Source organism: Azolla caroliniana, unplaced genomic scaffold (assembly GCF_043228905.1).
Source record: "Azolla caroliniana isolate FFs.n. ecotype wild unplaced genomic scaffold, voAzoCaro1.0.p SCAF_18, whole genome shotgun sequence".
NCBI classification, from domain to species: domain Eukaryota; kingdom Viridiplantae; phylum Streptophyta; class Polypodiopsida; order Salviniales; family Salviniaceae; genus Azolla; species Azolla caroliniana.
Genome location: NW_028230453.1, coordinates 12,103,589 through 12,118,910, shown reverse-complemented (window position 1 = coordinate 12,118,910; position 15,322 = coordinate 12,103,589). Strand labels below are relative to the sequence as shown.

Below are 15,322 nucleotides of genomic sequence, written 5' to 3'. Positions count from 1 at the left end.
AACTATGAGGTGCATGACAAGGAGTTACTAGCTGTGGTCGACTCATTCGAGCAATGGCGTCATTTTCTAGAAGGATCACCTCATCAGATTATCATTTATAGTGATCACAAAAATCTCACATATTTTCAAACAGCTCGAGTATTAAATAGAAGACAAGCTCGGTGGGCCCAATTCCTAACGCGTTTCGATTTCAAGATCATTTTTCGCCCTGAAAAACAACAAGGGAAAGCAGATGCTCTGTCTCGGCGTTCGTATCTAGCACTTCGACCTGGAGATCCGGCCTTTGACAATCAAAAGCAAACTCTCCTCGGGCCATCAAAGCTACAGGTAACAACAATTTATGCCACACCACTTGATTCTACCCTTCTTGACACTATTCGGCAACAACTTCATTCGGATGATTTTGCTAAGGATGTCTTAGCCCACTGTGGTTCAAGTCGTCCATCTTGTTCCACATTGCCAGGGTCATCTCAACATTATCAGGACTTCAAGTGGCAAGATGGTTTACTCCTCTACAAGAATCTCCTTTACGTCCCCGACGGATCACCCCGACTTCAAGTGTTGGAACATTGTCATGATGCCCCCATGGCTGGACATTTTGGTATTTCCAAGACCATTGAGCTAGTGAAACGTTCATTTTGGTGGCCTCACTTGCAAAAATTTGTCGAAGATTATGTTCGCACTTGTGACACCTGCTGTCGCGCCAAAATACCCTGGCATCACCCTTATGGCTTACTACAACCATTACCCCCTCCCAACAAGCCATGGCAGTCTATTTCTATGGATTTCATTACGGATCTGCCACCTTCCAAAGGCTTTGATACTATTTTAACAGTAGTGGATCGGTTCACCAAGATGGCACATTTTGTACCATGTGTAAAGACCATCAATAGTGAAGAAACTGCAGATCTCATTATGCGTGAAGTGTTTCGCCATCATGGTCTCCCGAATGATATTATTAGCGATCGAGGTCCTCAATTTATCTCACACTTTTGGAAGCACCTATGGGCAGGCCTCAAAATCTCTTGCAAACTCTCTTCGGCTTATCATCCACAAACTGACGGACAAACAGAGCGCACAAATCAGACGCTCGAGCAATATCTTCGATGTTTCATTAGTTATCAACAAGATGATTGGAGTAAAATTTTACATCTTGCTGAGTTTGCATACAACAACACGGTCCACTCTTCTATCAAAGTTACACCTTTCTTTGCCTACACCGGCAACCACCCTCGATGGTGTATACTGGATCTTCCCGAGGTGTCACGAAACCCTAGTGCGGCGCATCACCTCCACCGACTACAACAAATCCAGTTCGAGTTATCGTCACATCTTCAGAAAGCGCAAGCAAACCATAAGACCAATGCCGGTCGACATCGTCTTAAGTCTCCGTTTAAGGTTGGTGACTATGTATGGTTGCTTCGTCGTCACATCAAGACTACCCGACCGTGTGCTAAGCTTGACTATCAACGCTTAGGTCCTTTTGTCATCACGGCGCAAATTAATGATGCAACATTTCGTCTTAACCTTCCTGCACATATGCGGCTTCACCCTGTCTTTCATAGCTCTCTTTTGGAACCTTGCCACACCTCTTTAATTCCTGATCGTGTCGTGCCACCACCTCCTTTTGTACAACTTGTGGACGGCCCCGAATACGAGGTAGCTGTTATTCTCGATTCTAAGATTGTGCGCAATAAGCTTTATTATCTAGTTGATTGGCTTGGTTATCCTCCGAGTGATCGCACTTGGGAACCCATCGATAACGTTTGTAATGCTGAAGCTCTGGTCAACGACTTCCATCGTCACTATCCAAACAAGCCCGACCCAACAATGTTAACGCCGACTTCCACTCGGCGTTCTCGAAGGAGGGATAGTGTCATGAACACATGACCATTATGGCGTCACCCGGACTTGAACCTCGAACCTTGTAATTCATACTTGAAAACCTCAACCATTAAGATAGCTTATTGTTATATGAAACAATAAAAGCTACTTCTTGTATTACATTGATTATTGTAAAAACTCTAGATTATTCTAGAATGTTCTAGAATGTCCTAAAGCATTCTAGGTCTAGAACATTCTAGAACATTCTAGAAATCTCTAAGCTATTCTATAGGAACCTATAAATAAGCGCATACATGTATTCTCAAATCAATTCGAAGCAACACCAATCTTTAGCTCTCATTACATATCTTGTATCCATTCTCTTTCTTTCTCTATCTTATACATCCATTCTTCTCTATCCTTCTTCCATCACTCTATCTTTTATCCTTGGTTCTGATAATAAGAGTTAAGAAGTGACGAAAACAAGGTTCAAAAACCATGCGTTGTCTACTAAACAAAAATACCACCAATAAATGGATTTGTGATGTATGCACCTATCCATCCCAATATGGTGGTTGTAATTTGCACAATTGTGGGATAAGCCACAAATTGATACAAGTCGTGGTAGTGTTGTGAGCAAAGATGTAGTACTCAAATCTATGAGTAAAACATCAATAGGGGAACTCATGTGGTTTTACTCGAGTTGTAAGGCTCGATAATATGAGTTAAACCTAGATGAGCCGTTGGAAAAAAATTGTTCAAAAAACGGCATGATGCCCACTCAATACGAAAAAATAGTCTACACGGAAGTGTTACATCATAGGTAAACACACATAAATACTTTAAACATGTAAAAGGAAGGGGAAAATGAGAGTTAATTGTGGGTGGGTAAATGACAATTACCAGAAAATCATACCAAAGTAAAACAAAAATTTGTGTAATTAGAAATTTAATTAGAATAATAATCAATTAGGTGTATGAACATTAAGCATGCCCTAAGGTATGAAACCCTAAGGTAGTTGACATGCACCCCCTCAAGACCACCACATCCCATAGAATCGGCCAAGTGATAGCTCAATAGGGAGTAGAGTGGCATAGGTAGGCAACATACACCTCGTTTAAGACCACAACATCCCATAGAATCGCCCAAGTGATGGCTCAATAAAGGGAAGGGTGTCATACTCAACATCATATACAAAAGGGTCATGAGGTGAGCGTGTGTGATTAAGGCAAACACGCTCGACCCGATGCACAAGAATAATTATTACTGTAAGAGATGGCTCAAGACAAGGGAGAGTGGGAGATAAATCGCAATATGTAAAAGGGCCATGAGTTGAGCGTGTGCGATTAGTGCAAACACGCTCGACCCAATGCATAAGTAGATTAACATCATATCATGGGAGAAAGAAGAAAGAAAAGAAAAGAAAATGTAATACCACTTCCATATGACCAAGTAGAAAGCATCATAGAAAAGAAAAGAGAGATCGAGAACGAAGAATACTGGGTTAAAAATGTTGTTTTGATCCCGTGAAGAGCAAGACGAGCTTTGTTAGATCCCCTTCTCTCACACACAAAAAACATCAAAATAACAAAAAAAAATTGTTAGTACATGCTCTGATACCGCTATTAAGAGTCTATTACTAATCAATAGACTAAACTAAAGTCGAAAAAGGAAAATAGAATGGATAGAAGAACCTGTTCCACCCAACCACCCCCGAGCTATGATCTAGACATAGCAAACCTACCACCGACGTCCCATACCGCCGGATATTAGGATGACTAATACCTTGGAAGAGATAAACACGATCATCAAGACAAAAGCCTAGCCCGCACCACGAGTGTCTAAGACAGCAGCCTTCCGACGTAATGTCCTTATGAGGGTGGCTAAGCCTCATATTTATACCTTTTTCTAGGCCCCTTGAATAGATGTGCCTTTCTAAAAGGGTCTCCATTCATTGGTTGCCGAAATCATGATAGTGCATGCACCTATCATTCCTTCTATCCAATCACATTAGCCCCTTTCTAACATTAGTGAACATACCCTTCACTAATGTAAATATTAGTGACCTACCCTCACCAACGTTATGTGTACATAATAGATGTCGTCTTCATCCAATTGCCTGATTGAGATCAAAGGTCTTGAGAGCTCAGGTACATGTCAGACATTATGTAGTACCAATGTGGACCCACCCAGAAGGTTGAGCTCCTTTGTGCCGATTCCAATAATCGTGCAATGCTGCAAATTTCCGACTCGAACTGAGTCGGAATGTCGGGTTAAGTATTGCCGAAATTAGGATCCATGAGGGGTCACATGAAAGGGCGCACCCGAATCCAGGAGCCATGTGCTCGATTCCTCAGTTGTAAGCAAACATTCTAATTCGACTGGGTTTTCAATGGATAGAATGTTCGGGTCGTTTGACCATACTTCGGCTGAAGAGCCGACGTAGTTGACCTCATGCCAGCCACTCTTCTGATCAACTCACTGAGCCTTATCGTTTTTGGCCTTGAGTGCACGACAATCGGCTTTTGTGTCCAGGTTTCTTGCAATAATTGCAAACTCGATTATCCCGAGACTTGCTCCGACTTCGCTGGTTGTTCGGCTGCCGTGAAGAACCTCTTCCTCGGCTGTTCAATCGGTCTGTCGAATCTTGTACTACGTAAGCATTGTTGGCCGAATCTTTCGCAAACGATTTTCTTCGAGCTACTTCAATCAGAATTGCGTTCGTGACTGAGTACGTAATGGCAGCAGCCAACTCATTGCACACAGTTGTAATGAAAGTTTCCCACGAAGGGGGGAGACTACTCATAAGCAACATTGCTCTTAGTTCATCCTCGATAGTCGTCCCCTGAGCTGCAATTTGGGAACTTAAGCTTTCGTACTCGTTCAGGTGTGCCTAGACTGAGTCAGATTCTTTCATCCAAACATTATAAAGGCACCGAATTAGATATATCTTGGTGGTGGCTACTTCTTCTCATAAGTGTCTGACAATGTCTTCCATAGTTTAAAGGCAGTCGAACATGATTGCACCATGAAGTACACAGACTCAGATAGGTGCATCCAAATGGTGGCTCAATTGATTCTATCGAGCTTCTCCCATTCAAGCGGCTTGTATCCTTCTGGAGAATTTTTGTTTTCGATGGGGTCGATTTGCCCCTTGACAATCAGGTAGTCTTGCATTTGCTCCTTCCAGAAGTTGAAGTTCGATCCGTCGAACTTCCTCAGACTCATCTCTGATGAGTTGGATGTTGATGCCATCAGTGTCGGTAGGCTGAACTTTGTTCGGGGTCAACTACGAACGGTGGTTGGGTGCAACCGACTAGCTCACCCGAATTGTTCTAGTCGGATTCGAACACAAGTTTAACTAATTTCAAGTTGTTGGCAGATTCTGTTCGAGGTGGTTACAATCGATTGACTTAGCCGAATTGAACATGAACGTGCCAATTAGCCAATAGGATTTCAAATGTTGCGAGATTCGATCCAGAGTGACTACGACTAATCGGCCTAGTTGAACTGGATCCGAATTTTTCCGCTTTTGAAATAACGATTACAAATTTTTGTGCCGATTATCCAGGCCGATCCTATTTCGGGTGACTACAACAATGAGAGGGACGTAGTCGATTGGTCCTCCCTAATGTCGTTCAATTGAATGAAACACAGATTGGGGTTGTTCCCTGGAGCCGACTTCGCTTCAAGTTGTTATGGTGAGTGAGTGAATAGCGTCGGATGACCTATTCGATTTTCGCCTATCCAGATGAAGCGCAAGTGTGGCTTGATCAAGAGAAGGGTCTCACTCCTAACGACGATAATCACAAAGTTGAAGTGCAGCTTACTGACTTACTTCAAGAGTGGTTTCAAACAATGGGGTGCAAACCTTCAGTTGTCTCTTTTCGTCAAATATGATATTGTCAGGAGTTGCCAATGGAGGTCTTCAAGGTTGTAGAGAGGAAGAGTTGATGATGGAGACAAAGTAGGCGGCGACAACAGAATCGAGAACACCAAGCTCGGATACAAGATGTTGGGAACGTGGCCGTCTAGTGTGGAACTAATTAACACTCTTCTAGATAGAAGATCATAAAACAGATAAATGCAAGGTAGATTGATGAGTCTAAGCAACATCAACAAAAAGCGAGACGCAACCATAATGCCAGAGAGAGACATACGTTAGGCACAAGATGAATTGTGTTAACCACTTCAAAACTAGGTTACAAAGTCAGTTTATATACTGACTGACTTAGGGCAACTGACCTTCTCACTATTTACATAAATAGCCTAAACCTAATGTTTACAAGAAGTCCCAAATGTGAATACGTCCATTAGACACCTGTATTCGACAATAACGTTGGGATCTAGCCTGATTCGGCTAGTTATCCAGATCGTATGTCATATGGCTCGGCTTGTGTTAGTCCGTCGAATCGACTTGTGTCCAAATTGGCTCGTTTGTTTGGATCGGCTCATGTTTGATTCTGACTCTTGGCCTTGGGTCGATCGTCTACTTTCCAATCCTACTTGCTCCTGTGCTTCTCGCTGGATCCTCGATCTATCTTCAGGTTTGTTCACCCGAAGAAAGATAAAGTGGCGAAGGTTCGATGGCGGAAAATAGTACTTTTTTTACCAGTTCTTGAGCTATCTATAGAAGGAGGGAATTCAATGTGAATTCTCTTGTAGATACGCACCGGAGCAGAACGGCGTTGTCGAGAGATAGAACCGGACACTCGTAGAAGCGGCTAGGGCGATGCTGGAGGAGAGCAGAAGCTATTGGGCCGAAGTGATCTGGATGACCTTCTAGATACAGAATAAGATATCTACCTTCGGAGCAAAGGTGTCGTCGCACGAGCTCTATTTCAGGCGGAAACCGAATTTGGCACAACTCAGGCTGTTTGATAGCATTGCATATGTGCATATACTAGACGAGAGATGGAAGAATCTATATGCCAAGGCTGAGAAGTGTATCTTGGTGGACCACTCGCATGAGTAGAAGGGGTACAAGTGCTATAATCCCTAACCGAAGCAAGTGCGGGTGAGCCGCGATGTCGTCTTTGATGAATCTTGTTACGTGAGCAAGCTCAACATTGGCCGGATCGGATGAAGACCGATCGAGTAGGCCCAGATCGGTGTCCAGAACGGAGAGCTAGATCAGTATCTGGAATAGGGAGTCGGATCGGTATCCGGAACAGTGTGTAACCAATAGGCCGTTAGAGCATATCTTTTGGGAGTTTGTGTCATGGCTCAGTACGAGCATTGAAGTACTAGTCAGTACTTATGTCAGTCCTTTTAAGGACTTGTATAAAAGTGCTCACTTAGCACATTGTATGTACAGAGTTAACAGAGTGTTCATTATTTTGAAATTAAAGTTGTGTTCTACTCTCTTGGTCTCTCTCATGTATTCTCTGTGTATTTTGAAGCTTTCCATTAAACCTTCATTATGTTTTCTATTGCTATCTGACAAAGCCAGTTGTGTCTATGAGCTTCCGCGCATTAACTTTCACATGGTATAAGAGTGCGAGGGTTGAGAATCCTCTGCTACTGACAAGAGTTGTAGCACAGACAAACCCTAATAATCGATAAAAACAGACAGAAGAGGAAATGGATAGAAGCATGGCAAGCTCGCTTCTAACAGAGAAGCTCGACAGAAGCAACTACGCATCTTGGTCCTACAAGATGCACCAGTACCTGTTGGGGCGTGATTATTGGAGTTATGTCGAAGGAGCAAACGAGGTAGCGTCGGAGCCGTCACACAAGGAGTTTCCGGTATGGGAACGAGCAGTGAGCAGAGTGTTGTACTATCGCACATCTTGTGTGCATGACCAGATGCTGGCTACTGTTGAATGCGGGTCTCTAATGGACGTGTTCACACAGTCTCCCTATGTTATTTATGTAAATAGTGAGAAGGGAAGTTTCCCTAAGTTAGTAAGTATATAAGTTGACCTTGTAAGCTCGTTGAACGTGGTTGAAATATAGTTCATCGTGTGCCCAACATCTCTCTCTCTTGCGTTCTTGTTGTGTTTTGTTTCTCATTGTTCTATGTCTCTGTTGCCATCAATCTACCTTGATTGTATCGGTTTATGATATTCTATTCTATTTATACTTGCTAGTTTTGATACACTATATCAATGCTTAAAGAGAATCACTTTGTACACACTAGTTTTAATTCTCACTCATTCTCACAATTGACAAGCACTTTTGTTCAAAGTGCTCAAGTTTCCTACCTCGCTCTTCTTAGTTTAGTTCATTCAAATTTTTGCCTATATGCAAGCAAAGAAGTTCCATTCAGTAAGTTTCTACATAGCAATATGCTTGAATGGATATATGAGGTAGAATGAACATAAATGAGGTTTTGCTCTTCACATCTTAATTGTAAGAGTTAATGCTCTACTGAAGCATAAATGAGATTTCACTTTTGATCTCAGACTTAATGGGTTCTAAACAGCTCCTAAACCCTAAACCCTTCAATAATGATAGATATTTGTGATAAAAAAACACATGGTAGCCTCTTACATTCTTATTCATTGTTATTACTTCAATTATGTTATGCACTGCACTGCATTTGATTAACATTATGCATTTCAAAAATCAATGCCAATGCAACTACATTCGAAAGCTTAATAAGCACATTTCAAAATTCAAACACACATATATGATTTATCAATGGGAGGTGTGTGGTATGCAAAATATAAAAGATTACAATTTTTTATCCAATGGGGAAATGGGGCATGTACAGTATCTAAAATCAACAAGCTTTTACTATTCTTTTAATAACATTTCCACCAAAACTTTAAATTCATTTACTATTAAGGCTAATTGTTCTTATACATTTACCTCAGCTAAAAGATAACTATGGTTGTAGGGAAACAATTGTGTTTTTCTATACCTCTTCCCGACCAGTTTTAATGAAATAAGCATTAAAGAGCATGAGAAACATAATTCTATTTCAGCTGTATGGCCTATGCTTAAATTTCAATTGCCGCAATGCAGCTTTAGAAAATCTCTTTTGGATCTCTGAATGGGATCGATCCAAGAGATGATGCACCTTCACTATTTGATTTTGAAATTGATATCTCCCATTGGGATCTTCTGCAATGTTTGCAGTCAACTGTAAACCAAGAACTTAAGGCATTACGATCATGTATCCACATGAAATTAGGAGTAACATATCTAGCAGATATTACCTGCAAAGAATTGAATGAGAGAATTTTACAACTTGAATCAATATAAGGAACTAGTGAAGGTATCCCATCTCTAGCAATAAAATCTTTCTTTGCCTTGATATTTATAGTCAAACTGCAACAAAGGAAAGTTTGATCAATCAGTCTCTCACTCTTCTATTTACAGATATAGAACATTATTAATAAACACTTTTCTGTTCATCAGCAATCTATTTGTCTCTTTACATAAGGGATTATACAACCTAAAATAGACTTTCACAAAAGCAGTAACACTTGAAGAAAAGGCATACTAAAAGGCACTGCCCAAAGGTGTAAGAGCCAGATGGGAGACAGACAAGTCGAATGAGGTAATAACAAAGGCACTTCCTTTTATGATATGCCTTTCTAATGCTAGGCATGATTAGCAGCACCATGTTGAGCACCAAAAGGAATGCATTACAAGTCCTCCAATTATGCCATACGCTCAAGTAGGATGACAATCAGTGTGCTTGCTTGTGGAAAGAACCGCTGAAATGAGGATAAATTAACTCCTTTCATCATGGTCTGTATGGCTAAAATAAATGTCTAGATGTTCCAGTTAGTTGGACAGCAAAGAAACTCATTCGTTCCAACCAGGGAAATGGTGAAGGATAGTGATTTACGGCATGACTGTACAGTTTAGTCGTCACCACTTGTAATTTGAGTCGATAGCCAAACACAGATTATGCCCTCTACACAGATAGAGAACCGCCCAACGAATCATAGCTTAGGAAGCCGCCCTGGAGAAAAAGCACCAACCAGGAAAAATGTTCTATTTTTCCATAGGTAATCTGCTACAATCAGGATGATCCTTAACAGGATTTACAATGGATTTACCCTTAACAGGATGATCAGGATGCCATCATGCATCCAACACATTAGACCACCATCTCTCTGATCTTTTATGGTCTCCATTCATTTTGACATGTCCTCAAACATCCAAGAATGCTTGGAAAACAACCGATGATATGTGTGAACTAATCTAATAAAGGTAGCTCTGGATTACAAATAGAACAGGAGGATGTAATATTTGGATGTGCAGGATTACAAATCGAACAGGAGGATGTAATATATGGATGTGCTCCCCAACGGCCTCAAAATAAACAAATATACCAGACCACGTGAAAAATTCTGCCACATCATATCCCCGAAAAAGAGAGAAAACTTTCCTTCTTTTCATGCTGCCCTTGGTGCAACAGGAAACGTATCTCACTGAGTCATCAAGGTGTAAACAGCAAGGCATGCCATATATTCTGGTTAGCAATAATAAGATAGAATGAATCTCACCTCGGACTATGTGAGAATGGCAGTGACATCATTACACAATGCTAGAAACTACTTACATGTCTATCTTCAATGATCATATTTCTCATCAAAAGGAAATATATCCAGAGTCTCCCCTAGCAGTGTGAATAAAGACAGGGTCTGATGATGTCCATATGCAGATTCATCCTAGATGTCCTTATAAAGGAATAACAGAAATTCATGCATGACTTATGCATTGAAAAAGTTTGGTAGAAACATGACAATAAGAAACTGGTAACCTGTCAGTATTGTCTTGTATTTTCTGATATAAACCTCACATAAAACCATTTTCTTTATACAGGAAAAAATCCAACTTACAACGAAGCTTAAAGGTAACATAACCTTATTTCTGTAAATTATCCAGATACCTATACAATCAGGTAGCCAGGACTCCAAAATGGGGTTCTCAGTATCACAAGCTATGCATTTACATAACAGGTGCATATAAGTGGATGTATCACACATATGTTCTCATAAGAGGTGCAAGGAACGTTTAGAAACAAAGAAACAAATTATTTTACCATGGAGTTGAACAATGCCAAAATTAAATCAATTATTTTACTCCCAAATCAATTGGTATATAAAGAATTAAACCATAATAAGAATGTCGTAGTGCAAAACTTCAGATAAAACCTATACACAACTATACGATGAATTCTGTCTTTAAAACAGTAGAATGCATAAGCAACTAAGACATATTCCTCACTCTTCATACGTATGATCTATCAAATGATGGTTGTAACTTGGTTTTGACAATTTGGCCTTCTATTGACATGAACGCATTTAAATTCATTTCTTACAGACATTAGATATAATGGATAGTAGATTTTATTACCTCATTAGTGCTGAGGTAGCAGCAGTTTGAAGCAACAAATTGTCATCCTTTAAGAACTTTAAGCAAGCATCTATCCCCAGGCTGCTTTGGGCTTGTGACTTTCCTTCATTATCCATACTGAAAAGGGCCACTGCCAAGTTAATTTCTCAATATTTGTCTATTTTAAAATATATACAGCCTATTGAAGCTCTTTCACAAATTGCCTATGAACTTCATTATCTATTATACAATGATATCATAAGATTAGCTAATAAGTAAGATATAAAGATGGCCAAAAACAATAGTCTCAAAATAGGAGCAAAGTGACAGAACATGGCAAACACTTTCAAATTTTTACCTCAGAAGGCCAAGAATCCATAATGATGATTCTTGCAACTCTTCATTAGTAGATTTCAAGAGATCCAAAACTGTCGGAATCGCATTGATATATAGCAGCTTGGATATTGCAAGTTTATCTGTGCCTCCTGCAAGACATCTTCGGAGAATCTTAAGTCCTAGTGTGGCACATCTATCACAAACAATCTCCCTCGACATTTTCATTATGAAATCCAATATGAGTTCTCCATGAACCAATTCAAGCCTCACTGTAAAAAACATGAACAGAAAAAATTTATAATTCAGGAAATCAGAACGAATTTGTTTACTATAAATGTAAGAGAGACATTTTCAGAGTTATTATACAAACTGCTTAAAAAAAACCATTCCAATGAAAATCATACAGCACCTAAACAGGGCGGAGTACTTCTCCACCATATGCTTCAGAGCTGCAGCAATGAAACCCAATGAATTGGCAATAGTAGTGGATCATGGCTAGCACTGGGCAAAACTTCTATGTCAGCACTAGACAAGGAGGCAAAAGACACATTTATGGGTTGTGATGGTGCTGAACATATAGATAGGGGCTGCAGGATGGAATCAGAGTAATGGAGCTTAGTGCAATAGTGTGTTGGTCACAGCGCAAAGCCATGAAAGTGAAATCTAATACTTGGTCTGGGCAGGAGACTTGTTAGAGAAATTGTCTTGCATTCAAATGTCTTGTGTTTTCTAACCAGATTGGATAGAAAACTCAGAATGATTCAGATTTGTGATTGAACTTATTATTCAGACATCCAGACAAATTAAGGGTTGTTCTTCATGTTAAATCATAATTACAGAATGTTGGGATTGTTTCCTCAAATAACTGAGGCGTGAATTATTTTCCACATCATCCGGCCTCACATATAGTTCATTGTGGCTGGTCAAAGTGTCAAGTGTAGAGTATCAATAAATGCAAGTGTAGACATTCCAGGAACAGAAAATCTAGGACAAGCAAGACAAGAGACTGATGATCGAGAGGGTATCATGGGTAGAAAAGAGAAGCTAAGGTTCAGGCTGCATTAGGAAGATGCTCTTTAAACACTTTCCAATGACATGAAATTTTAATAAGCTTCGAACTTACAGAGACCACCATGTTCCACGTATTGAAAAAGTAATAAGAAATATATGAAATTTTCATATCTAACAAATGGTCTCCTCATATTATACTAAATTTGTAAGAAAATAACTACATCGCAAGAACTTGAAATAACTATTTATAAGAACTTGTAATAATTAACCTCAAGAACTCAAAATTTGAGTCCGTGTTCTTCGAAAACCAGTTTAGGGCAAAGGGTTCTTCTTGTTCCAGTTAACCTATCATAAGCCCATCATTATACTCTTTTTATCTACATCAATTCTTTTTATTCGTACCTTAACAGCTACATTAATCTCCTCGCAACCCCATAATGATCACATTGTTTATTCATATTTTTTAACTACAAAATTATTGAAAGCATATTTCTGAGCTCTTCCCCCAAATATCAAAATGAACCAACTCAAGTGCCCTTGTGTTTTATGGCAATGGAAATATAGAGAAGATGCAGAAAATTCCGTCACGAGAATCAATTTATGGGAAATCCAAAGAAGACTAGAATGGTAATAATGTAATCATATGTTTGGAGGTTTGTATCACTTCAAGTTCTTCAATGAAAGGAAAAACATTGATCTCACCAATTTCATTGAAAGTCGCATTCAATAAAGATCTCAAAGAAGACTCTCTCAGCTTATCATCAGTTGATGAAACCTAAGAAAACTTGTTTGATGTAAATACACAGTAAAATAAGTACTAACATGGGCATGATTGATTTACATTGAAATAATTTTGGAATGTGAACTTTCAAAATATATGTAGGTATTTATAAACTTTCCCAAGGTCACCAATGATTTCAACCAAGACCAAAGCATAAGCAAAAATGTATATTCAAATTGTTGGGAATCATTTTTAAAATTTGGCATGTTATCACATCTCAATTTCAAAAGAGACATCTGATTGATCATTGAAACTAATGAGCCAGTAAATTACATCAGAAATTCCACAACTATATAATGATGGCATCTTACCATTCGTAAAAGCCACTTGATCATCCCGAGATGACTCATTGTTACACATGCATCCTGCATACCTACATTGTCAATGAAAGAATATTTTGAATGAAAATAAGTTTTCGCTGTTGAATTAGGTGTAAATTTCTTAAAGATTGCAAAAGAAGTAAGTCTAATGGTTGAATCTAAGCTATGAATTTCACATAGAGAGCAAGAGTAGTATGCTTCCTCTGTGAAAGAATAAGTTCCCGGTAAGTTACCAGCAAAATGACCAGCAGCAACTGCAATTAATTGCTTTATAAATAAATCTTCCTCATGAAAGTGTTTGGAAAGCGCTTCCAGCATTCCTGTATTAAGATATAAGTAGGGAATTAGAAATAATTAGGAAAGGAAATACACAAAGGAAAAGTTGTTTCTCATGAGCATTCAAATTTTTAATCAACGACTATTAACATGCTCAAACCTGCTTTTATGCAGTGAGCCCGTCCTTCGGCTGTTGCAGCAAGCTCATTTATCCATAGTAAAGCCTTTTGGCGCACATGAAGATTTGAATCTTCTAAGCATTTCACCTACTAAAACAAATCATATAAATAACTTAAATCTGAGATGCATAGTACTAGTAGGGACTGATGCCTAAAATTATTTCCTAAATCTTATTTTGCATGAGTTTATTCTCATTTCTCACACATTATAATTTGCTTGTTTTTTGACCTTTCATACATATAGCACACACACTACATGCATCTTAAAGATGCTAAATTCAATCTTTAAATTCCAAAAGACTCTGCTCTAAAATATTTGTCATACTGTTAGAAACATTTTAAGGTCTTCTTCCATCTTCTTATATTACATGAAAATATACATAGTGCAGCAATTCCTTTCCAAATCTTTCATGTGTTTTCCTTGCAATGTGATAAGTTAAACATCTATCTTCTAGTACTTGGGGTTGAATGGAGCAAATAAACATCTTTTTGTTACACCGCACCATTTGTTTTATGTACAATAAAAAAACGAAATCCATGACAGCTAACAAGATGTGTGTGTGTGTGTGTGTGTGTGTGTGTGTGTGTGTGTGTGAGAGAGAGAGAGAGAGAGAAAGTCTAGAAAACTTACAAGTTTAGGAGCCATAGAATTTCCATATGCGCAGGTGATGGCGGTGAGAGCTTGTGGCTTAATCGAAGGGCGTGATTCGTGAAGCAGGATCTGATGAGAATTGTTGTACCAGTTGGTGTAATAGTTAACATGGTGTAGGAATGGATGAGACCGAAGGACCCCAGCAGTCTGGTTCCAATGGGACTGCTCCTCCACCATCACATCTTCGCATACTTCCACATCATGACCCGATGACAAGTTCTTCGTCTGATCACTAGCGCTGGCGGACACAGAATTGGTCAATGCCGACACATTTCCTGCGGTTACGCGTGGTGAGACCTGATGATCTTCCATCGTCTCCACCATCGCCACAGAATCAAATCAAAGCCTTCCCAAATATGTGTATGTATGTATATGAATGACGCTTAGGAGCATCCGAAGGGACACGAAGGAAGGGGGAAGGGGAAAGATTTACTTATGTATATGGTATTTATGTATTAAGTATGTACATAATTAAGAATACATACATATGATATACATACATATATTTACTAAAATTAGCCAAATTTTTCAAATCTGAGCGACCGATGATCAACCTTGTGCACTTTCAAAGGGAATGGGAAAGGAGAGGGATGGGCTTTTTTTAAAAGAGAAGAGGCTCGATCGTCTTCCTTCCTCCTCTTA

The 15,322-nt window shown here is 39.3% G+C and overlaps 1 protein-coding gene across 1 annotated transcript; it reads right to left on the bottom strand.

Annotated features, from left to right (window-relative positions):
• Nucleotides 1–8,547: 8,547 nt before the first annotated feature.
• Nucleotides 8,548–15,033, bottom strand: LOC147852421 (radial spoke protein 14-like). The gene is made up of 9 exons (XM_087334496.1): nucleotides 14,660–15,033; nucleotides 14,010–14,115; nucleotides 13,807–13,893; nucleotides 13,565–13,626; nucleotides 13,175–13,247; nucleotides 11,484–11,730; nucleotides 11,147–11,263; nucleotides 8,992–9,103; nucleotides 8,548–8,915 (listed from the first exon to the last, which is right to left on the bottom strand). The coding sequence occupies exons 1-9, from the start codon at nucleotides 15,002–15,004 to the stop codon at nucleotides 8,754–8,756; spliced, it is 1,311 nt and encodes a 436-aa protein (XP_087190622.1). The 5' UTR covers nucleotides 15,005–15,033; the 3' UTR covers nucleotides 8,548–8,753.
• Between the last annotated feature and the right edge of the window lie 289 nt (nucleotides 15,034–15,322).